A 25,479-nucleotide genomic window follows, 5' to 3' on the forward strand; every position below is an offset into this window, starting at 1 on the left:
TTGCCTCAGAAGACCTCCTCTTTCACTGCGCACACACACACACACCACAGAGACACACCCGTCTGCAACAACAACAACAACACTCACTATGAATATTTTTTCATGGCGTGTATTTTCAAACATGAGTAGCTATATGAAGGGCAGCTGCTTTAAACCTAATCTTCCTTTAAATAGTTTCCTTTCTTTTTCATTTCCTTAAACTTGTAGTTGCCGCTTCTTCAATCTGAGTTATGTGTTGTGGTTTGTGGTGTAACACCGCCTCACACACACACACGCAAATATGCATATTCATATAGAGTATGGCTAGTCCTCTCACAGTGGGCTCCAGTGGAGGCAGTCTGATTCAGCTCAGTGAGTCATACACACAAGAATCCAGCAGCTGCTCCAGGCATAACAAATTCACAAACTTTTTTAATTAAGGGTCCGTTGCTTTGTGTATGGAGGCTGACTGATGCCAAGCCAGAAATATAACAACAGATCAGTAGCATGTGATGATGTGAAAAGTTTTTTATAACAGGTTTTTCCCTAGTGTTATTATGACACATAAACATGTTATAACAAGATAGATATTGTTATAACCAGAAAAGTTTCTTCTTAGTGATCTACTTTGAGTCCCATCTTAAAACATACATTTATCGGACAGCCTTTCCTGATTTTCCTTGAGTTTTAAGTTTATTTAAACTGTCTTTAATTTCCTTTGTTTTTCTACGCTGAAGTGTTTTATCAGTCCTTTTAAAAGTTGTTGTTTTCATGTCTTGTCTGTTTTAATTATTGACATGTAAAGCACGTTGTTACTCTGTTTTGAAAAGGGCTTTATAAATAAAGATTATTGTTATTATTATTATTAGGCTATAATGTGATAAGTAGGTCATAAAAACAATTAAATAGGCTATTTTGTTATAACAGGAAAAATAACAATAAACATTCCATGTTGTACCATGATAATGATCTTTTATTATTTTATTTTATTTTATTTTATTTTATTTTATTTTATTTTTATTTTTATTTTTATTTTTTCTGGTGTGGCAGCAAGGAGGAGAGATGGATATGGGGAGGGAGGTAGAGAGTCCATGGATGTCCCACAGCCACTTTTAAAAGTTGGCAACATAGAAAACTGAAAATCGGATTAATCTCTTAAATTCTGTTTTCCATTTTTGACCTTTGCAAACTCATATTGTATACTTCAGAACTTTATGAAATCCCAAAAATGCCAGATATGTCCAGGTGAAGTTCTGAGAAAACTTTATAAAATTATAACTATATATACCTATGCCAAATTTTTGCAGGTTTATGCATAGCTTGAATATGTCTAATTTTGTCATCTAAATATTCAAAGTTCAAAGTTAAAGCTCTATTGTAATGATACAATACAGGATTGTGCATTGCAATGCAGTTGCAACCCCCTTTATTGCTACACACAGAATGTGCAAACTAATATTCAAATATTTAATTGTATATTATTTATTATAATATATTTTCAGAGAATATATAATATTATTATATTAATATATAATAAACACACACAGAAATATGCACAGTATGTGCAATACAAGTGTAACAGAAGTGATATAAATTCTGGTTTAAACAGAAAACTTTGGTTATAGTGGGAATGAGGGTAGTGCATATGGTAGCTAATTTGCAAAAGCAGCATTTTTTATTTCTTAATGTGGATCCCCCTTAGCCACTGCCATGGCAACAGCTACTCTTCCTGCGGTCCACACATCAGCATTTTCCACACGACTTCACTAAAAAAAATGAATTAAAGTAAAAAAGAAAGTGGCTTGAAAAGTGCAGTTCATTAAGAGTGTTATGGTAATTCCTATATTGTACCGCGAGGTGGCGACAAATGTTACATAACAGCAGCTGGTTTCACTTTGTTGTTATAATCTGTCCAATCAGTGCTGCTGTTAGTCTGACTGACCGCCAGGGGGCGATGGAGGGGGGAGGCGGGCTTTACTGCGCTCACATCAAGCTCATAGCTGTCATTTCTGTACATCCGTTTAATACTCATTTATTTCAAAATAAAAGCAGAGACAAAGACAAAGTTTCAGCCAAAATGTTATCAAGTCTACAGTGGAAAGTAAGTACATATAACGAGTACTGTATTTAAGTACGAATTTGAGGTGCTTGTACCCTGCTTAAGTATTTCCATTTTATGACCATTCCCTTTCTACTCCAACTGGCTACATTTCAAAGGGAAATATTCTTGGCCCTATCTTTTAGGCTACTCCACTGCATTTATTTGATAACTTTAGTTAGCCTATCATTTATCAGTATCATTTATGAACACGAAATATAAACCAACTAATCTAATACATTATGACATATTATTATTGCATAAGCTTCCCAGCAGTGTATAAAGTAATTTTAACTAGCCCACACTTTACCAGCTGCAACATTAAAATGATGCAGACATTAATGCATCAGTAATGAATCTAAAAATATATATATATATATATAGCCTACATTATTATGAAATGATGAGTACTTTTACTTTTGGTACTTTAAGGAAAGATTTATGCTAATACTTTACCCATTTAAACCAAGTACATAAACAAAAAGTAAAGTTTGAATGCACATAATTTAACTTTATTTCAGACGTAGAGGTCCATATTATAAAAATAATCAGTTCAGTTAAAGGGGAACACCACCTAAATTAAGAACTCCAGTATGTTATTTCCATGGCCTTGGAAAGCTCAACCAATATTTTTATACTTAAGCTACTCCCTCACAAAGACAGAAAACAGAGAAGTAAGTCTCAAACTTGGGATTTCATAGGGTATGAAGCCTGGAGCTGCTTCACAGACAATACATGGGATACTGCACTCATAGATTCTTTGCTTTCTTTGTCTTAATACCCAAACGAGCTTTATTCTATTGTGGTGTCCTCAGTTCTGAAACAGAAAATGTGCCCATATACTCAGATTCCCCTCAGTGCTCTCAGAGTTATAACATTTTTCTCATTTATTTGTCTATGGAGTAGCTCCAGACCTTATACCCTATGACAAAACAGATTTGAGCTGTAGCTTTCTTTAGTTTTTAGATTTGGGAGAGAGTTGTTCTGGTTTACTAATTTTATGTACTGTCTTAGACCATAGGAATAACCTATAGATCATGAATTTTGAAAATGGGCTCAGTTCCCATTTAAGGCTATTATAACTATATTTTAATTGATTAATCAACACATATAATTGTGTATAAAAAAAAAAAAAGTACTTGTTTCACCGCTGGTGTTCACCAAAAGGTATTCACAAAACTAATATTGATGGGTTTCAAAGCATATCATTTTATTTTGAAAGCTGACAACAGGAAGTAGCTCTTCTTCATCGCCTCGGTGAGTTTCACAGTTTGACTGACTGTTGTTACCAGCAGCTTCACCATCCTCCCACAGCACGACACTGTACCTTTACTACAACACAATGGGGCTGTAATGTCAGCGAGGGGCGAGACTAGAGCATCTTGTGTGCAGCATTGAATCTGTGTATGGATTTAATGATGATGAAAAAGAAGAAATTCAAGTTCAAGGTGGATTTTGAGCTGGACGAGCTTTCGTCGGTCCCCTTTGTCAACGGTGTCCTCTTTTGTAAAGTCAGGCTGCTGGACGGCGGGTTCTCGGAGGAGTCTTCTCGGTGAGGATGTGTTCATACAGTCATAAAAACACTGAGTGTACGTGCTTCTCTAAAGCCTGCAGCTTAAGTCAGGTTAGCAGCTTTAGTCCCCCATGATACACTACTAGCTAACCAGCTAACACGCTACATGAATACCGTTAGAAACCAGCTAACGTCAGTCATTTAAACGGTGTTTCTGTTGTTCAGATTTAACATTACCGTCCAGTCAAGTCTGTTGTATCAGCTGAGGCAGAACTGTAAACGCCATGTTAGCACAGACTGGAGCAAACAAACTTTAGCATGTCTGATAATTGGTACTCTGAATTATCCACTAATTAGTTGACAGTTTTCCGTGTTCAAGAGGACATGGGGTTACATTTCACAGGCTAACTTCCTCGCTGGTTGTGGAATTGATTACTGGGCTATGAGCAGCCAGCTGACTTGTCATATTCTGCCACGAAGCTGAATATGACTCCTCTGTCAATTGTTGCTTAATCAATAGCGTCACTAATGTCCTGAGCTATATCTGCCCCCTGTTTGGTCATAAAGTTATCACTGAGGCAACTGTGTGTGCTTTGTCAGCATGTTAGTGATTATAACTGATCAGGGAAATGCAAGGACAGTGCACTGTTGTAAAAGTCATATGCAGTAAGAAAATGCTGTCCCAAATAATTCCTGCTTAGGTCAACTGAAACTGTAATATTTTTGCTTACACTATAAGGCATAAAAAAGAAACTGAAATTATGGGTATTAAATTGTATGTACTATTGTGCATGACAGGAAATTACCCCATTCCCCTGTCAGTCACTTTGTGTTCTGCAGCAGTGTCATGATAATGCTGTTGTCAAGTTGTGACAGGTAAAGTCATCTCCAGTGTTACCTGTTGTGAGCTGTCATAAGTAAAAGTTCAAGTGGCTTTTATCACTCTGCGCCTATTAATCTATAAAGAGGAAAGCTTTGAGGGCTGCAATCATTTTCGTTATCGATTGATGTACAGATTATTTCCTGGAATAGTCAATTAATCATTTGGTTTATACTGTGTCAGAAAATGCCCATTACAACTTTGCTTTTTTGCTCTCCCAACAGTGTAATACACAGTTACTTGAACTATAACACGTAAAGACAATGAAAAGCAGAAAATTCTCACAATTATAATATAATATAATATAATATAATTATTAATAATATTAATAGTTGCAGTTTAAGTTTCTGTCAATTATTTAGCCAAACTACATAATCATTGCAGCTTTGGTCCGAATCACAAAGATATTCAACTCATTATAGAGGAAATTATTCCCATTTGGAAGCTGCTGCTGATTCATTTTCAGCCTTTTTGCTTCAAAAATAACGTAAAGAATACGTTAATGTGTTGATTCATTTCTGTTGCTAGACTAATCTATTCACTGACTTATTGTTTCTGCTCTAGTTAAAAATATTGTCATATGTAGCTGGGAGAACAAAGTGATAATGTTTGAGTTGTTCAGATACTGATACCCGTATCTGAAATGCCTCCAATGCTGCCTAAAATGTCTGATCAGGTGAGTATCGGAGTCTGTGCACCAATCAGATACCACATAATTCATTAAAAGACTTGAAAGTAGTTTCACAGCCAGATATAGATGTTAGTTATCCCCAGATATCAATTATTTTGGCTGGCAACTACTGTTTTAGAGCAGCAAAGATGGAATTGACCTCTGATAAATGTTGTTACATTAGCTGTTAGCAAAATGTCAGCAATTTGTTAATATTTTACACTGGAAAGTCCCATCATGTCACATCCATACAGGGTTAGTATACAGCTATTCATATTTTTTTATATATATAATTTTTATTTATTGTTATTATTTTTTAATGCACAGTATCAGATCGGTACTCAGTAACGTCCGATATGCAAGTGTAAGTATTGGAATTGGTATCATGATGGAAAAAATGGTTTCAGAACCTCTCTAGATAATGATGGTGGTACTTAATATAATATGTTTGATGTTTACACTGAAGTGGTTGTTAAAAGGAACTAGAAGATGGGTTACCAGATAACTGGTCATGAAAGGAAATTATCTTATGCCCATTATTCAGAGTCACCCTGCAGTCCGCAGCAGTATCATGATAATATCGTCATTGCTGTCAAGTTGAAGCAAGCAGAGACAGTCATCTCCTTTGTAACCTGTTTTGGGTTTCTGCTCATAAATTAGACCGGCTTCTAATGTTGCAGTAAGGGAAAAGCATTGTTTTGGAGCGAGGCTGTAGGGATTAGATGGCTTCACCCTGATTATATAACAAGCCCTCTGTTTGCTCTGCAGTGAGTAGCTCTCATGAAATGGCTTGATAGAAAGGCCAAGTGTGTCGGACTTTGTGAATCAGGATTTTTCTGAGGTCATGACATGGGGGCATTTTAATATAGCTATTATTTTCTTTGAACATTTTGTCCCATGTGAGCAGCCACTGCAGCCGAGTAAAAGTGATGAAACACTGTAAGAAGGTTCTTTAATCTCATAACCCAGACTTTGAAGTTCATATGGGTGATGTTCTAATTAAAACGTCTTGCTCTGGCTCTGACATTTTCAGCTAGCAGAGTTCGTAGTCACTAACTGAGTGTTGTTAGATTACATTTTTCTGCAGCAGTTTGATTTATGAAACTCTCAAACTTCAGTGTTTCCTCTGACACTCTTTTGAGTCATCCCAGCTGTGAGTGTGAGGGAAGTGCAGATTGTTGTTTTATGAGCCTTTCTTTTCCTTTGGTGTGGCTTGTCATCAGGACTGCACCATTGTTTCTGCCAGGAACAAGTTTTCTTTGTTGTATGAGTTTACTTTTTTGAAAGTGTAACAATTTAGGGACAAATTCAGGCTTGGATCTTTTTGTTGCAGCCAGACAGTTGGAAACCCTGCCCAAAATTCATGTCAAAAAGACCTACTTTCTGTGTAACAATGTGTTCATGAGAGTTTGTGACTGCAGCTGCCTTCTAAAAGGACAGCAGCTGTAGTTAAACAAGATATCTGACCCATGTATAGAGATGAGAGTGACGACCTCCGCTTGTGCTTAAAGGCAGACTTACATACTCACTGATAGGATTTTGCTACGCTGAGAAGTGCTGTGATTTATAGCTAGTACATGCAATCAGGCTAGAATTCCCGGAGCACATAGTGTCCAGCTGGCTGGGAGTTCCCTCTCCGACTCTGGGAGTTCACTCTCTGGAATTTATCAACCAGAGGATGAAGTCAACGTTTGTAAAAACATTAGTCACGCATCTGCTGCTTTTTATTTATAGTGAGGCAGGGATGCAGAGCACATCTTGTGCCTATATGCTCAGTCAGTCTTAACCATCTTAACGGGGATTTGTACACCCTGTTAATTGTTTAAATCTTTTGTCGTCAACAGTCTTTGCACTACATTGTTAAGTGTCTTATCCCTCAGCTTTTAAATCAGAAATGGTGGCAAAAAGAGACAAACTTTTGTAACATTTATGACTTGTTGCACTGTATTAAAGAGGAAAACCATCAGCTGCACATCTAAATGAATGGCATGTGCTGTCTTGACAGAAGGGAGTTGGTTAGGTGAGTGGGAGAGGAGAGGATGCCAGTGAAAGAGAGGCCATCTGGGGTATCGTAATGCTGCCCACGCATACACGCTCTTTTCTCTCTCACTTCGTCTCATCCCCTCACTCAGAGCAGGCTACACCTCACTCTCATTTTACCCTCTGGTTATTGGCCGGGGATGTGTGTGTGCACGCGTTTCTCTTTCACTCTGCTGCCAAAATGAGCCACACCTGCCGCCGTTACCTTTGGATTCAGCAGTCAGATGAATCAATAGGTGAAAACAGGACTGTGATTAATTAGCTCTTTTTATTAAGTGGCCAGAAAAATCCGAGGATAAGCACATAAGCTTGTATTGGCAACTTAAATCAGTAGCTTTAAGCAGGGTAGAGATGTGAGAATTGTTAATCCAGCAGTCATTCCACCCAAGTGGCTTTTATTGTTAAATAATAATGATATTAATATGAATGAAATTAAAATGTGCCTCTACATTTTAGGGATGTGTGATCAGGACCGCTGAAAACAGTGACAAGGCAGGAAATTATTGATATATATCAAAAAATGTAATAAAAACAAATCATCTTTGTTGAAAATCTTTTCTGTTTTTTTGTCTTGAATGCTGTCTGGTTGTGGATTTATTATTCCCAAAGCAATACTTTTGTTGTGGAACAGTTAAAAAACTTTTCTTGATAACATGCTTTTAAGAATATTAACATTTCTTTTCAAAGCCATGATTGCATTTTACAAATAAAGTCAAAGTTGTCAAATGTTTAATGTCGGGCTGAAGCAGCCGTACAAATACAGTCAACAATTAATAAAGTTTTTTTATTTTGCAAACTTTTATTACTCAAAGAGTGAGTAAGCAAGACTGTCAAACAGTTCAGATATTCAATAACAGGCTTTGAAATTTGTTTCCAATAATCTGTGCTATATGGACACATTTTAGTCAGAGCTAGAAAAAAGTATTGACGTTTGATACCTACGTGTGTTATTGGTTAATTGCTTTGTCATTTTTGTTTTATTTTGATAAACATTGTTTTCCATGAATAGTATACGATGCATTAAAATTCTGGTACCGGGCCAAACAGTCAATCAGGGGTTATAATGTGAGCTGTCCAAACCACAAAAGGAAATGATCCAGCGTTTCAGCTGTACAGAGACATGCTGTACAAGGAATAAAATCTCATGTGTCCACGAGTGTTTCCACCAGTCTCTACTCTGCATTATCTGAAGCTGTCTAACATCATGTTGTAAATTAGCCTTTTAGAGCCCAACATGCACCACATGCACAATACATGCACATCTGACCTTACAGAGTGCTTAACGTTTTTGTGATGTCCCTTTACAGGGAGCCAGTGCAGGCCAACTGTGTTCGATGGAGGAAACGGTTCTCTTTCCCCTGCAAGATGAGTGCCAGTGCAGGGACAGGTGTACTGGACCCCTGTGTGTGTCGCGTGTCTGTCAGAAAGGTACAGTATGTCGCTACTGAGCTCCACACTATAGACATACTTATTATCTACATAGTTTTGTTGATCCACAATCAGATGTGTTGCGTGTGAATGTACAAGGTTCAGGTTAAAGATGCATCAGAGGAGGGGTTTCTGCAAAAACAAAGGCTTCTGTTCTCAGTGTGAAAATGAGGCTGCAATAAAGAGGAGCACCTCATCTTTTTTTTGCTGTATCTGGGTTGAATTGTGGTATTGGTTACATCCACAGAAACTTGAGAGTGAAATGTGACCTCTAAATCATAGTTAGCAAGCACAGCATTCTGAAGAAAACAGACTCATCACTGTGAAATCTTCGGCCGCTCATCCTCTAGCTGTCTTTCAACATTTAGCGTTACGTGAGTGTGCTCTGTGCTCTGCTTGTTTACTCATGTCATGTTACATTATTTTTAGGGATATAAGGGTATAAAAACAGCAGTATAAAAAAAGGAAATGGATAAGCCTGAATTAGCCTTCCTGGTGAAATGTGTCTTATGTTTCCACATTGTATCTGTAAGCTATTTCTGGTGTGCCCTGCCCTCTTTGTTTTAGGACACTGAGCATGTCAAGTACCCAGAGAAACCTTTGTTATTTGCCTTCACTGGTGGCTCCCTTTGGTATTGAACTTTAAAAGGTCAGACAGTTGCCTCTTGCTAGTATCTGGAACCAACAACAAAATTTTCCAGTGTAACACTGATGTTATTCTTCTGCTGATGGAAAGTAGCAAATATGTAATATTTATGGTTACAATTAACCAGCCCGGTATTTGGTTAGTAAGTTATAATGCAGGGTTTTCCTAAAAATACATGTAGACTCAGGCAACAGTAATCTCTGTCAGTCATCACTTATGACGCACTAGAAGTGTGTTGCGGTGTATTTTTCTGCAGAGACTCTGCTCTCTGCCCTCTGTCTGTATTTCCTTATTATTTTGCTGTGTTTGGGACACTCCTGGGCACATGTGCAGGTGAGGTCGGGACTTTATAAAAAGGTAGTGACCAGGTGCCAGACCATAAGCAGCAGGCATCCCAGAGGAAGCTACAAACAGCACAGATAAAAACATGAATATAGTGAAGCAGAACACCAAATGGACAAAGCTTGTTCCAAAACAGGAGTCAATGTGCTTTAACAAATTCCTACATAGTATACCTTTAAGTTCAATGCCTTGAATGTGGACACATGAACAACTTCCTACTCCTACTCCCACGTCTGCTCCTACTTTATCTCCTACTCCTTCTCCCACGTCTTCTACTCCTACTCCTACGAGGAACTTTGCCTTTCTATGTATAAAAATAAAACTTTGCAAAGAGATCCAGTCCTCTGCTGAACTTCCTCAGCAGCCACTGTGGCCTTTTAGTTCTGCTGGTGATGCTACAGCAACTGTCTAAAGTTTAAAACTTTGATAATTCATGACAAATAAGCCGTACGTGCTACGACTCACCAAAATGTAGCCCCAGTTGAGCAGAAATGTTCAGATGCAGGAGTTGCAGGATGAAGCTGCCTTAAGAAGTCCATCATTCTGTTTCTCTCAAAAACTGTAAAACTAATTACTCTATCTCATCCCACACATTTTGCTCAATGGACACCAAACTCAATACACAGCATCTTCAGACTAACCTCCACAAAAGATCCAGCTAGATTTTTTAATCCTCAAAAATTGAAGCCACAGTGCATCAAAATATTTAACTGCAAACAGCTACTGCAAATTCTTGCAAAATGAATCTCCAGTGTTCACGAAAAAAGACAACATTTTGATGTCAGAGTAGATGTACTGTGGTAAATTCCTGAATTCCTGAAAACTCCATTTTTTTGATAGTTATAGTAGTCAATGGAAATAAAAGAATCTTTAACCACCAGTTTCTCACTTATGGAGCAATCAATCTTTGTGAAAATAAATTACAAACATCTCTTTGTTGTCTAGAGGAAGTACAAAATCCGCCCTTGCAACATGCAACCCTGCTCACTACTTAGGTCACAATGTGAAGCCAGTCTATAGATTCTCACTTGGCAGGTAGCTCAACAATATCATGACTTTCTTCCTCAAATGCCCGGCCCTGACTCACTATAATTAAACTACTATTTTGGAATTCAGATAAATCTCAAACACATTAGATAGTGATCACTAATGTTTTGTGTTTTCAAGCATTAGTCGAGTATTTTAAACTTTTTTGTGCAACGTTTTAATGTAGATGTTTGTGCTTCTCTTTTCCAGGAGCTGAAAGGTGGAAAGGCATATGCAAAGGTAATTCCCCACACATGTCAGCCAACCCCCATCCCCTAACCCAACCTCCAGGTCACCTAGATTTACAGTAAGCAGCCATATTTATGTAGATAGCCATGTGTGCCCATACCAAACAGATGGCCTTCACTGCCTGCAGGTTGGCTCATTATGTCATGTGTTCTCGCTTTCACTGTTTGAAAGTAATTATTTATCGAGCATGCTAAACCTCTTCCTGTGGATGTTCTAGACTAGATAATATTGAAATTGTAGAAGATTACCAGCTTGTTATTGAAGAACGAGTTTCAAAATGTGTGAATATTGTTCAGTTTCCCTTAAGTTTCTCTCATGTCCTGACTGCTGTCATGTCACATCCAGAGATTGTCACAGTGCTGACTCGGCCAAACATCAGTCTCCTGAGAGGAAACAAAGTTCACCCACTGTCGTTCTTTCTCCTTCAGCTTGGTTTTGCAGATCTGAATTTAGCAGAGTTTGCTGGCTCAGGGAATACAACCCGCAGATGTCTGCTGGAAGGCTACGATACCAAAAATACTCGCCAGGATAACTCCATTCTCAAGGTAACATTGAAGCTACGGTAACCACATCCACACCAGTCTGACCTGATGTCTTTAGGGGGCAATCTTGGTGTTTAGTATACAACACAGGTGTTTTTCTCAACAAGGAAGTAGGTATGGAAAAAGGTTTTTCCATAAACATCTAGGATTACTCACAACGACCACAAGGTTACCAGGTAGTCCATTAGATTGTAGCCAGAAATAAACCATTGAAGAAGAAGAGCGCTTTCAACTGTGGATAATATTTGGCTAATGCAGCCATTATCTGCTTTATTTCATCTAACAGCCCCTAATATGTGACAAAACAAAAACTACAGTTCTTCAGTGAATTTTGGAGGGTTTGGATCTTATTGTTGGAATAAATTACAACTATGCTTGAACCAAAAACACCTTTTCCTGTCTGTCTTTAAACTAAGAACCCATGCTAATGGAAACCTTGAATGCAAGTCAAACCTGAATTGATTAACAAGTCTCCTCTTCTTTTCATAGGTTATCATCAGTACACAGCTCATGTCAGGAGATCCCTGTTTTAAAACGTAAGTCAAAGTGATATTTTTCAGTTTCAATATGGTGTAAAATCTGCTTTGGTCCATATTAAGTCAGTCAGGGTTTGTGTCAGCATTCAGACATTTTGGATTCCTAACCATACAATTTCAGTTGGATTAGAAAGCCATTTAATTGCTTAAGTTTTTGGTTTAAAAAAGCGTGTGAATTGAACTATTCTCGTGCCTATGCTCGACTATGTACTCGCCCAGATTTAGATATTTACAGTCCCCGAAGCCAAAGCTAACTGACCTGGAGCAGATTGTGATTTAAAGCCTCTTTGTTCTGTCAGAACCCCCCCTCTCTCTCCCCACATTTCCTGTCTGTATCTCCACTACCACTATCAAAAAAGGCAGAAGTGTTAAAAAACAAGATACTGTATTATGCGCCAAAGGTATGACATCCAATCTGCTGCTGTAATCTGCTGCTCATTGCATTTGTTCAGGAGCCGATCCAAGAATACTGCCGTCGGTGTGGTACCGACAGCTCTCATGACTGTGCTGCGTCAGACTTTGTCAGGCTTGGGAGAGTTTCATGGGAATGAAACGATGCAGAATAACCCAAGCCTAAAGAGCAAGCTGGTGTTCTAGTTCCAGCAGAAATATGATTTGCAGTGAAAATATGTCTGTACAGCACGAGAAATGCTGCTTCACCCAAGGGCAAATTCGACCTAAATATTATTCAGTAGCCTGTATGATTATGCCAAAAGCTGTGTCTCCTTCTATCGTAGCTTGTATTTAACGAGTATCTCCAGTATTCTCACTTATAGCCTTAGCTGAATGCTATTCTGAATTATGACCGAACTTTATGTTCTTACCCTTGATTAATCTTTGTTTTAATCCTCCCTCTCCCATGCCTTCCTGTTTTTGTCTTTCACCTTGTTTTATATTTTTAAACAACTGACACATTGAAATACAAGACAGGAGAAAAGGCCTCATTGTCTTTCCTCTGTCACCAGGCCTCCCTCCACAGCCACAGTGATCGGGATCCAGGGTGATGGAGAGAGCCTGCTGGAGGAGAGGAGAGGAGGGGACTCACAGAAAGGCTGTTCTGGTAAGAACAATCATGCCACATTACACTCCTGTGCTCTGCTTAGTCATCCTGTTGGCTTTTCCAAACATTTCCAGGCACCTGATGGAGCACACATTAGCCATCCCATTGCATGCTGACTGCTGAGCCAGTGTTGGGTTTGGAGTTGTTTCACTTTTACCCTTGTGTTCTTACGTAAGGGATAATGTACAGCGTTCTGCATCACCCTGTCTGGGTTCATTTATCAATAATGACCAGCTTGCTGTACATTATCATGCTTATTACACAGCTACTTACTAAAGAAATCAATAATTTGACACAAAATATTGATTTAAAAATGATTTTATTGCTCCTGCTAAGTGTCTATGATCAGAACTGCATCCATAGCAATGGTCTGTCATCCCTAGAAGTGGTCAGCTATTCAGAAATAGTAGAACATAGAGCGCCATGCAAGAAATGTATCTGACAGATACTGTAACAACTTTGACATTTCTGCTATCTGCTCTCCTTTGCTATGTGAAGTTCCTGTTAATAACTGGTACAGCAAAAATTATCCCTCAAACATTTTGACTTGTAATCACAAGGCTGAAACAAGTTTTCATTTTGGTTAGACACCGAATCTTCATAGCTGTGTAAGATCACTGTGCATGAGTAGAGGAGCATGACCTCATCACTTGTCATTGTTGTAGAATCAGTTTCTATTACAAGTCACTCTGTATCTAGCAGATCTAACCAGCAGTGATAGATTTAGATTAATAGTAATTTAGTTGCATTTATAATCTCAGAGTGGTTATAATCCAAGTTTACCGGCCAAATTCAGATTAGGGGAAGGCATAGTTTATCTTAAGTAGTACCTTCTGATGCTCTATTACCTAAAAAAAAAAGCTTTATAACACCCTCGGAATTTAACACAAAGTAAATGTACATCACTTACAAATTTAACTATAGCATAACCTCTAATTTACCTGCCCCCTTGACATATTCCACCCCACCCCTGTGTCCACACCAATTTTGAAACCACATCTGTTCCTTTGCCACTAATACAAACCAACCATTGATCATTAAAAGTTTCACCCAAGTAAATGAGTGAAAGGCTTCTATTGTGAAACAGCTACAAGAGAGAAAGCCTTATGTGTCAGAGTTTAGCCACTTGCATGTAGAGGAAAGTGCAGACCAGCAGTTTTTTTTTATTGGCGTACAGTTTTATTAGGTTACCAGGTGACAGGCATGTACTTCAGGTTGGTTGTTAACCTCCAGCACATCAAGACAAACATTAACGTTAAAGTGCTGTCGTGTAGAAACTTGATTGTGCATCATTTTTGCAGTTATTATTATAATTTTATGGAAGCTAACCTCTAGTGTACTTCTTCCATTATTGCAGACAAGTTTAGTTTAGCTTCGGTTTATTTTGGTCATTTTCCAACTTCTACAACTCAAATATACACAAGAAAAAAATAATAACTATAATAAGTCAATACTTTTAAAGCATCAACAAACCAAAGCAGGTTTTGCTGAACTGAAAAGGTGTAGGCTGAATCCTCAGCTGATTGCACCTACTGTTTTACATTGTTTGGCACTGTTCTCTTTGGATCAGTTCATTTGTCAAGCTGTAGATGTTGATCTGATAACTTGTGTCTGATTCTTCTCATTTGTGTGTGTGTGCGCTCTCCAGCATCATGCACTCATACTTCATAGAACTAATATCTCCCATTCAGCGCTTAAAAAATGTTTCTCTTCCAGCCGCCCCTTTCTGCTACATTTCTCTTTCCTGTTTTACCCCTATCTCTCTTGTTCTGTGTATGTTTGTCCATGTGTGAACACATTGCAGTGTTGAATGCTTGTTCCTCCTGGAAGCTTCAGAGTGTAGCGCAGCTCTTTCATGTATAATTTAAACTAGCTCTCTTTTAGATTATCCACAATCTGCTCTGACCCTGTAGGCTCTTACATGGTTAAAAATAGGAGTGTGTGCAAGTCTGTCTAGAGGGGGTTGTGTGTTTGGATGAGCACACCATGTGTGTGTTTGTCTGCTGAAGATGATGCTCTTTCCCATCAGCAACATCATGCTTTGGCTGTGCATGTTTGCAGTGTTGGGTGCAGGTGCTTCCTGTGTGTGAGCAGTATCCAAATTGCAGATCAAGAGCAATTATGTTGTATTATTTTTTAGATTAACTTTTTGTTAGAATATATTCCTGTATGCATATCTTTCAAGACAAGTATGAGTGTGACAAATAATTGCGATAGTTTGCTAACCCTTAGATGCACAGGACACTAGAACTTACAAGTATTCATAAGTGGGTCAAAATGACCTGCATCAGAATTACAACTAGGGCTATGCAATAGTGATATTATATTGATACCAACCTGGACAGGACTGTAATTTCAAAAGTTGTCCTCTTTGTTTTAGGTTCATAATAAATACATGCAATCTTTATTTTTAAATTTTGCAACCAAAATCAATATGGCCTTCGCTCTCATAATATTCTACAAATGCTGGTTCAAAGGGTGAGAACAGAACTCTGCCAGAAAAGTTTTAAATATGCTGCCCCTTCGTCTTGGAGTAATCTACAGAGGGATCTGAAATTGGCACAGCTGATCACTGTGGGGCAGTTTAAGTCGATTTTAAAGAATTGAGAAATTAGCTCTTTTAGTCAATGTAACTGTTCCTAAATCATTTTTAGAAATTATACCCACATCATATTTGTTCTTTTCCCGGACCTTGTACTTCATGTTCATTGCATACTATGGTTTTTATTCATTTGTTGGGTATGACAGTTATATATGTCTGTCTGCCTTGTTGTAACTTGTAACAATGTTTTGTGCTGCCCTCTTGGCCAGGGTCGCTCTTGAAAAAGAGATTTTTAATCTCAATGAGGCTTTTGCCTGGTTAATAAAGGAGATATATATTTGTTGACCTCAAAGTCAGTTTTAATTGGGCAGTCATTGTCTTCTCATTTCGGAGATATCACAAGCAAAATTTTTTAGGAATATTTGGAATATGACTTGAAGAAAACAGTAGTGGGGTCGTCTTTGGCCCAGCTATGTGTCTGAAGGTTAATATTTCTTGAAATGGTGTCTGTTCTGTGTTGTGTTGCTGAGGCAGAGGCCTTTCCTTCCTTCCCTGCAGACATTTGAACTCTGAACTGTTCTGCTTCCTCACAGCTCAGCATTTTCCAGTTTACCTACTTGACATTAAAACGGTGGCACACGTTTATGATGCTGCATGTGTTTTTAAAAAGGCTCAGACATACACACAGCTGTACACACAGAACTATCTCAGCTGTCAGAGCCGTCACGACTTTGGTTTTGGTTACCCTGCTCTTCCTGGCCATTTCTTTAAATGTGTTAATTTTGCCACAACACAAGCAGAGCTACCGCTGTGTTCGGATACTTGCCAACTGTGGTTACTTGCTCATTAACTCAGGGAAGCTGAACAAAGAGACAATGCGCGGGAGGCAGATGGGAGTTTTCTCCATTGCTGTAACTTTTGTCTGTTGGCAGAAATAAGCTACAAATCAACAGCCAGTAACACAATCCAGGTTGTACAGAATATAGATAACTGAGTCTATATCTAACAAGACAGATGCTGGGTTCCTCTCTGTGGCCTCAATCGAAACCAGATCGTGTTTATATGAACAGGTGTTTTATATAGTATGTGGGGCCAGAAATTTCTGGTCACGCCTGACTAACTTGCAAATGAGAGCACAGTGTGTTGACACAACACTTGATCATTTACAAAAGGAACATGCGGTGCTGCATTATCAGGATTTTACTTGATTCAGCTATTTCAGCTTTCAGTCACAAAAAACTGTACCACACACAAATCTGGTGTTTTAAGCTGAGAATGAGCCATGGTATTAAAAAGTTCACAGCGTGGTTTGGCCGGTTACTCTCTGACTATACGTGGAGGCATAAGCAAAGCTATACATGTGAGGTTTTTACTTAATTACAAAAGAACAGACTCTTGTAGAGCTTTCAGGTGTTCATCATGCTGTCTGTCTTTTGTGTTGTTCTTTCTAATCTAACAGAGAGTCGAGAAGGGAAGTGTCCTGTCGTTTCTGATGATCTTGGGGGCTGCGGCCACTCCCGAACGTCCAGTTACGCCAGCCAACAGTCCAAACTCTCAGGTAGGGGCATCCCACATAAATTATTGTTATTATTTTTTCCCCTGATTCACTGTTGTTGACCTGACATGGATAGCATACAATCAAACAGGCCATTTTTTAACAGATGTAATAAGTTAAGCTGGCATGGTGAGTGAAAGAATTGAAACTAGTTGTTACCAGCCTCAACTACACAACACATACATATTACTGGAGAATGTTTTTGTGGAAGGTCAAACTGAGAACAGCCTTTGACCAAGGAGGAGGGAAGTGATAAAACAATTTTCCAGTGACACTCCACCAGAACAGTTCAAACCTGAGGCTCGAGTTTCCATTACAGGCAGATCAGATGACTGTAATGAAAGATCGGAGGAAGTAGAGACATGCACTGAGAGCAGTTCTAATGGCACTCTAATTTTGAATTAATTTATTTCCTGCCTCGTTATAGTGTGTGGGCAGTTTGCTCTTCAGTCGCTGTACTGAACTGATGCTCTGAGATACACATCAGTACATGGTTGAATCAGGATTAAAACATGTCAGGGTGCAATGAGGCAGATAAAAGTAGACAGTTAAAATGATACAAAAACTAAATTGAGTATCCAACAATATTGATAATAATGAAACAGAACCAAGTGCTAGCATTAGTAAAATACTTTTTTTAAAAACAAATTTTGAGAAATTATTTAAAAGATAGTGAAAGCCTCAGATGTCTCGTCCCTGTCATGACTTCCTGCAGACATGAACAGTTCGAGTGTGTGGGTGTCGCTGCACAACTCTGCTGAACTGATAAATCTTTTAACACATTGGAAGTTGCAAATCTGCTTGACAGCACAGCAAAGTGGGTTTTGCAAAAAGAAAAAAAAAAAAACTAAAACTAAGATTGTATCCTGCCTAACATGAATAGCAGATTATTGACTTAGGCTTGTCTTCCATTAGTAAAGCAGTTATTATTAAAACTTTTTTTGTGCATACATGAAATGCATAATATTTAAATGGAGATTAGACCCCTGGTGCTATTGCTATATAAATATACAGTATAATATTATGAATGCATCCCTTGATTTCTCAGGGCATACAGTTTGTCAACTATTGATAAATCATGGTGATAGTGTAGTATAGTGGAGCATTTAGCAGCTAAGGAGCCAAATATTTACTGCAGGAGCTGGTAGAGACCAAAAACAGAGCTGCAAGAGAGTGAATATCTGACTTACATTCAGTGGCCAAAAAAATCTGTTACTGCAGATTTGAGAACTGCTACTGTACTGTATAAGTATTATTATGAAACCATTGCCCATCTCTCTCAGGCTACAGCACAGGTCACTCCCGCTCCTCCAGCATGTCAGAGTTCAGCCACCGGAGAAACCATTCAGTGGGCAGCGCTTCGACGGGCATCGGCAGCATCCCAGAGCCCAGTGAGGACCGGGACAGAGAGTCCAGACCCTGCCCTGCTCTACCTGAACACCCAGTCCCCACCGCCATCACTAGCAACCCAGCGGGTACACCTGTACGCAGCGCCTCATCCTGTGAACGACTCAACAGGTGAATATTTAGGGTAAACAAATAAAATACAATTACTGAAGATGTAATCATTGTCATAGTTTAATGAAGAAAGCAGTCTGCAAGTTCAGCATATTTTTATTGCAGGTAATGAGTGCAAAACAGAGTAGTTATTTAAAGAAGTTAACAAACTTAAGATCGCACCTGAGGCTTGGGTCACGTTTCGGGAAGCAGCTGTCATGCAGAGAAAAGCAGTGAGGCAAAGCAGCAGCAAAGTTATCTGTGGTTTCATTACGTGGTGTCAACAGATGCTCTGAGTATTTCTAAAAATGTTAGTCATTGTGTTTGTGTGATCTAAAAATGTCCTAACATGAATCAAGCGTAGCAGCTTCTCAAACTCAACACTGAGGATAGTTTTCAGTGTTTTTAAGGCTTAGGTAGCACTTTATATTTAGCCATCCTTTTTGAAGACCAGCTTTTAGTCAGGTGTCAACATGTTTTGCTTTACACAACATTTGAGGTTTTTGAATGAATAACTTGACATTTTTGGAAACAAGCTTTTTCACTACCTTGCTGACAGTTATATGAGAAAATCTATACTACTTTCATATCTGTACATATGAAAATGAAGCTACCGCAGCTTGTGTCTCCACTTGGTCTGGCAACCTCACAGTGACAACAAGACTTCAGGAAGTGCTTTGGCCAAGAAATAGTCTGGCTGCTATCTCCTCATGAAACCACAACATTTACACTTTGCTTCTTGTATGGTTTGACAAATTAGATATAATGTGTTAATTAGTGAGGTTCAGAGGTGCTGCTAGGCTTAGAGGACAGGCTCTCTGCTTTCTTCCTTCCAGCCTTTATACTAAGCTAAGTGGCTACATCTTCTCATCATATTTACCCACAGACATGAGAGAGGCATACATCTTCTCATCAAACTCTCAGCAAGAAAGTGAATAAGTGTATTTTACAAAATATTGAATTGTCCCTTGGTTTTGTTCAAAGACTGCTCAAATATGCACAAGAATCAGGAAAAAAGTAGACGTCATAGTTTCTAGTCTTGGTAACAAGATGAGGCTGGTTAAAAAACAAGCTGCTCAGTGAGTAGTAGTGGAGGAAGAGAAAGTGGCCACTTAGCCACAAATGTTTGCAGTAGTTTTGCTATCTTATGAGCACTAAGTAGCACTTGGAAGTTTGTGCCTGCTACCAGAAAAAAAAAAGTTTGGTTACAATGAGTCAACTGACAACAGGCATCATTTCCAGCCGCTCAGATGGAATCCCTCGGCTCATGGGTTGACCTCATCCCTGCTTAGCAGTAAATGGGATGTGGATTTCATATGAGAAACAGAGTTGTCAGTTATTGGTTGAAGCCATTAGTGGTCAAATAGATACACAATGACTCATGTACATCCTCCCCTCAGACACCCGGTGAAGCAGGACTCCATGGAGTCTCAGTTAAAGAGAATGGACGACACGCGGGTGGACGCTGACGATGTTGTTGAAAAGATTCTCCAGAGTCAAGACTTTACACCTAGCCTACTGGACTCCAGTACTGAAGGTAGGCTACACATCCAGAGAAACACAAACACAGTTTTCGTCCTGAACAAATTGAGCCTCGTATAGGGCAAAAACTTTAGCCGCCAGAAGATAGGGAAAAATTTGTGGACCAAACGACAGAGCGAGCTATTGAGCTGCTGAATGCAGCTAATAAAATTTAACCACACAAACTGACTTGTATAAAGTTATTTTCATGATACATCTATGAATTGTTTTGTCAATACAATGACACTTAAAGAAAGAAAAGCAGAGAGAACTTTGAAGTAGCTGTAATCACCAAATGTTTGGAGGCAATTTCCAAGCAGAAATCCTAACAATTAATTCTCAAAGTAGTTGCCAACTAATCAATAAATCAAATTAAGCAATAAGCCATGAGAGACCGGGGTGTACACAGACTTGAGATCAGCTAAGGGGTGTAGGGCATGACGCAGTAAAGTCATAAAAGTAAAAGTATAGTTTGTCAGAAAAACTCCTACTTTTGAAGGGCCTAAATTGTTTCTAAATTGATTCATGAACTCCTTACACTTTTAAGCCCCCACAGACACCCTGAATTCATATCAATCAGTCATTAGTTGCAGCCCTTGTCTGGAGCACTACTGTATGTGTTCAATGCACAGCTACTTTGCATAACAATATAATTAACTTGACAGTATTGTGTTACCCCATGAGTCAGTCTGTGTATTTTGAGGAGTAGGACTTTTTTTTTCTTTCCAAGGTCTCATCCAGCTCAAAGCTAGGAAAAGAAAGCTGCTGTCAATAAATTATTATTTTTAGATTGCCTAGCAACTGGCTGCTCCTCATGACAAGATTTATATAGCAGGATGTGGGTGCTCTCTGTACTGACCGAACGTCTGTTTCAGAGGAGGGCTTGCGTCTGTTTGTCGGCCCTGGTGGAAGCACGGCCCTTGGAAGCCATCACCTACCCACCAGGTAAGCATGGAATTTTCTAGTTTGTTTGTCCGTGGATTTTTTTAAACACGGGTAATCCCGCTAAAACAGGTGATACACCCCTTTCTCATTCCTAATAGACCAGACTGTCCCTTTCTGTGTGTGGGTAGTTGTTTTTTTTTGGGTTTGGGGGGGGGGTGTCCCGTTCAACTTCACGGAGAGGCTGGAGAAAAGGTGAACAGTAGAGAGTAGCACATGTAGGCTTTATCGTCATCTGACAATAGCTGATCGGTTCAGAGACTGAGTCACCCCCAGCTCAGAATGAAACCTCTGCATGTCCTTTTTTGAAAGTGGAAGGTTTTTTTTTCTTGATGTTACATTATGACTCTTTAGACGAGACAGCTATCAGTTTTTAGAGCAGTTCCTCTAAAATGTTTATTGCACATAATGTGTAATCTCAGTTTAAATCATAGAATTAAAATGATGTGAAAGATAATGTTTAATTTATGGTTTAAATTGTCAAAATCAGTAGGCCGATGCATTAATAATTATCTCTATCACTCATGATGTGATTTGGTGCATTAATTGAGCATAATCCCAACAATACTGGAAATTGTGTGTTAATATTTATGATGAGCAGGATCGTGGTGCAGCTGCAGAATTTAAGTGAGTTTTTTCTAGTCTATCTAGTCTGAACGTGCTTTACCAGACTGTCAGTGGCTGTGTTTTAATTTACAACATGACATAATGCCACTGAATGCTGTTGGGCCAAAGATTCAAATTGAAGTGTGAAATTTAAAATCTTTTCTTTTCAAGTGCAAATCAGCAAACACATTATTTCAGGACAGGATTCAAGGACACTCAAAAGATGCACTAGGTCAGACAATGTTGTGAATCCTTTACTGATATGACGAACTTTTTGTGAGACAAACGGAGCTAGATAAGTAGGGATAATCGACAGACTTCTGTGCAGGCCATGGTATCAAGATGATACTGCCTATCAAGTCATTGGGGCCAGCCACAGCAGTTTAGCTTAAGCAGATACAATGTAGATATAAGGCTGGGTCAAGCTGCCAAGATCTGCTCTGTGTTTGGGTGGGATTGGGATATAAAGGCAGACTAAAAGTGAGTTAGGTCAGGGTTACAGAATGTTGTCAGATGTCACAGTGCCCAGTAGAGTTATAACAGCACCGTCTGATACCTACTGTAGGGCCTAGTGATAGGTTAAAACATAGTTTAACATAACAGTGGACTTCCATAGGAATGCTCATCAGAGTTCTGGCACATTTTACTATGTTTCTATAACACTTCTGTATTTCATTAATGACCTGGTTTGATGCAGAAAAAGAGGGCATGATATGCATTGTTAGTTGTCAGCTCTACTGAGTGATATGTGGGCCAGATATTACAATGTGTCGCTAATGTTGTCTTTTCTTGTTATCCCAGGGTTGGTGCTGGAGCGTACGAGCAGGTGGTGATAAAGCGTTAGACCTGTAGCCTCTCAGAGGTGGACTGACACTGCTTACATCAAAAATAACTGGAGGCAAGGCTGCGTCAATTTTAATCTGCATTCCTACAGCACACGTTACCTGATCAGCAAAGTGTCTGACCTGATCACTCTGTGAAAGGTTAACATTACAACAGTGCCCTCCTGTGTTCATATCTGCCACATGACACTGTAGCTCCCTGGTAGGTTTTTAAGAGCGAGAGGTAAACTGTCGTTATCTCAGTGTCAACATACAGATATGAAGTAAGAGAAATGACACATTGACCAGATTATTCAAAATAATAACATTTACATAAATGAAACCGTCCACTCCAACCGTCAATCTCTGGGTGTCGATAAGCCTCATCTTTTTGAGGTCACCTGTATCACCAAATCCAATTTAAACTGATAGGAAGAAGAAAATGATTAATCTTTCTCTGTAACAGAGGACACCAGGACAGGCTCTTTGTGTGCATCATCAGAATGAACTGAAATCTACGCTGCGCTGCGATGCGCTTTCAATACATTCCTTTAGTCTCTCAGTGTTTTTGTTAGACTTCCTTTTCAACTAGGATGTTCTATTTAATATTTGCCTATAAGCTGCTAAAAAGCTCTAAGTGTTGGCACTCTGACAACCATCAGTGTTTTGAAGTTGAGAATATTTTACTACAAAGACGAGGCATCAGACTCAAGCTATTTGACGAGTGAGCGCTGACTGTGTGAATGTGAATGTGTTTGCCATGTGGCAAGACCACTTTTATTAGGCGTAACTGTTATCCTGTTATGTTGAATGAGTGAAAGGATGTGAGATGATCTCTTGTAAGGAGTGCTATATTGGTAAGTTTGCAAAGACAAAATGGGAGAACATGACAATTTGCTGACTTGGTTCTTGTTCTTATTTGTTTGGCTTTCTGCCAAGGATTGTCCTGCAGTACTAATCTGCCCTACAAAGGCAAAACCCAGTAACAAGTTTTGTTCAAAAATGAGTTTTTAAATCTAACTCTTTTTTTTTAATGACATGTGGGTAATCCAATTTCCTCAATTCAGTATCTTAGCAGATCTCAGTAACTCCATCTCTGCTTTTGACTCTAGTGACACTGATGTGCTTTGGTGTGATTAAACTAACCTCAAGTCACACATTTAAATCTATTAAATTGTAAATTATTCTACAAATTTCACTATAAATGTCATTAATAGATGTACAGACATATGTGCATTCAAATCCTATAATCTACAGACTATAAATAATCAAAATTAAGTTTATTTTTGTAAACAAACTAGTTGAAAGGATAAGAAAGCTGAGCATACACATTTTGTTGTTACATTCTGTGCAAATTCCCCAAAGGTTATCCAAATGCAATGATTGCATAGTTTTCCTTTCTTAAGTTGCTGCTCTCTGCCTTTGTAGGGCAGCAAATAGCGAACATAAAAAGGGGCTTCTATGATGAATATTACTATAGAAGGGGATATATCTAATGCCCAGTGTTTCAGCTATGTATCTATTGTATACTTACGCTTTGCAACGCACCTACATCTTTTGTGAGCCGACCTGTTGACCAGGAAGCTAACATCAGTGAACAAATGAAGGATCCTGTGACATACTAACTAATTAATGTGTAAGGATTGTATAGTGAAGGACTAGTGAAGTAACCCACTGCCATGAAGAAAAATCTCAACAGCACCTGTTTTTAAAAACGCCCAGAGTAATAGTTTTGCGTATGTGTATGTATACCCTGACATCTTAATTGTTTCAGATCAGAGTTAAAGCCAGTCTAATTAACCAACACAATCAACACATGAATGATTAGTGAATCTAATAACATAAATCTGCTGAGAGTTTTGAAATCCTGATAGTGTCACGCACGCTCGCTATTTGCATTTCCAGCCTAAAAGGAGATTAAGTGCACAACTTATTTAGTTTATAAGTAAATTAGCCAAAGTACACAACACACTGTTATTACCTGGGACTCTGCAAGGCCTATGCATAATGAGAATATTAGACGCATTATAACTAGTGAAAACAGACTGCACAGTATCTGTAATCTTCTGTCTCCTGTCATAAGCCATAGCAGAGGTAGGATACCTCCTCTTCTACATAAACTGTATACGTGTTATATCAATATCTGCACAAGTGTCATCAGTGTATGGTGTTTTAACTATACGTCAGTGTTCTGTTTTTATGTTCCTGTGTTCAGCATGATCAAAACGTCCTTTTGTTAGCTCGCAGAACTTAACACATCTTCATGTTTTTCCTCATTTTGATATTGTGCCATCTCTTATCTGAATATTTCCACATTGAAGGAACAATTTCGCTAATTAGCATGTAGGGAATCATTGTTCTCATTTCTTCCTGTTAAAAGCAGATATCTGCACAGTGTATGATGTAACTGTAGATCTGTGTTCTCATTTTGTGTTTTTACTTTCGGCATGGTTTAAATGTTGTATGTTAAGAAAATCACATCTGTAAAGAAATCATGGTCTTTGTTTTTGAATCTTTCATTGCTGATATTGTGCCATATTTTGCTAAATGTTTTATTGTTAAGAAACAAAGTGTTCTCACTACATAGTTATGACAGTGTTAAGTGTATGATTTATGGCTACCAAATATCAACTATTGGATATTTTTTCTGTTTTGTTTTGTTTTTCCTTTTTTGATAAAAAAAAAATCTTTTGTTTTACCTGTGTGACACAGGTGTGATTATCTTGGTACCTAACATGTTGTTACAAACATGGTTTCTTCTTCTCTTCTGTGAAGCTGTTGTCTATATAAAACTGTAAAATGTATTCTCCTGTAAAGTGACGTTCTGCGCTGTTCTGACACTGTCCAGTGTTTCCTGTTACAGACCAACATTTGCTTCCTTAACAAGTGTACTGGATGCTTCAAATGTGTACCTTGCACTGTTGAATAAAACAGTTAAAAGTCTTCAGCATGTTTTAAATTGAACACGAGCATCATGCACAAGAAT

At 38.5% G+C, this 25,479-nt stretch overlaps 1 protein-coding gene across 1 annotated transcript; it reads left to right on the forward strand.

Moving 5' to 3' along the window:
• Window positions 1-3,348: 3,348 nt before the first annotated feature.
• On the forward strand, window positions 3,349-25,436 carry fam102bb (family with sequence similarity 102 member Bb). The gene is made up of 11 exons (XM_050055411.1): window positions 3,349-3,629; window positions 8,488-8,608; window positions 10,833-10,862; window positions 11,300-11,416; window positions 11,903-11,949; window positions 12,915-13,009; window positions 17,011-17,109; window positions 18,390-18,624; window positions 20,004-20,140; window positions 21,000-21,069; window positions 22,474-25,436. The coding sequence occupies exons 1-11, from the start codon at window positions 3,484-3,486 to the stop codon at window positions 22,514-22,516; spliced, it is 1,140 nt and encodes a 379-aa protein (XP_049911368.1). The 5' UTR covers window positions 3,349-3,483; the 3' UTR covers window positions 22,517-25,436.
• The last annotated feature ends 43 nt before the right edge of the window (window positions 25,437-25,479 follow it).

This window comes from Epinephelus moara, chromosome 10 (genome assembly GCF_006386435.1).
Source record: "Epinephelus moara isolate mb chromosome 10, YSFRI_EMoa_1.0, whole genome shotgun sequence".
Classification (NCBI taxonomy): domain Eukaryota; kingdom Metazoa; phylum Chordata; class Actinopteri; order Perciformes; family Serranidae; genus Epinephelus; species Epinephelus moara.

Coding starts and splice junctions, on each gene's coding strand:
- fam102bb (XM_050055411.1), top strand. CDS start 3,484: ATGGATTTAATGATGATGAAAAAGAAGAAATTCAAGTTCAAGGTGGAT. Junction 8,609..10,832: donor GTCGCGTGTCTGTCAGAAAG/GTACAGTATGTC, acceptor TCTCTTTTCCAG/GAGCTGAAAGGTGGAAAGGC. Junction 18,625..20,003: donor TCCTGTGAACGACTCAACAG/GTGAATATTTAG, acceptor TCCTCCCCTCAG/ACACCCGGTGAAGCAGGACT.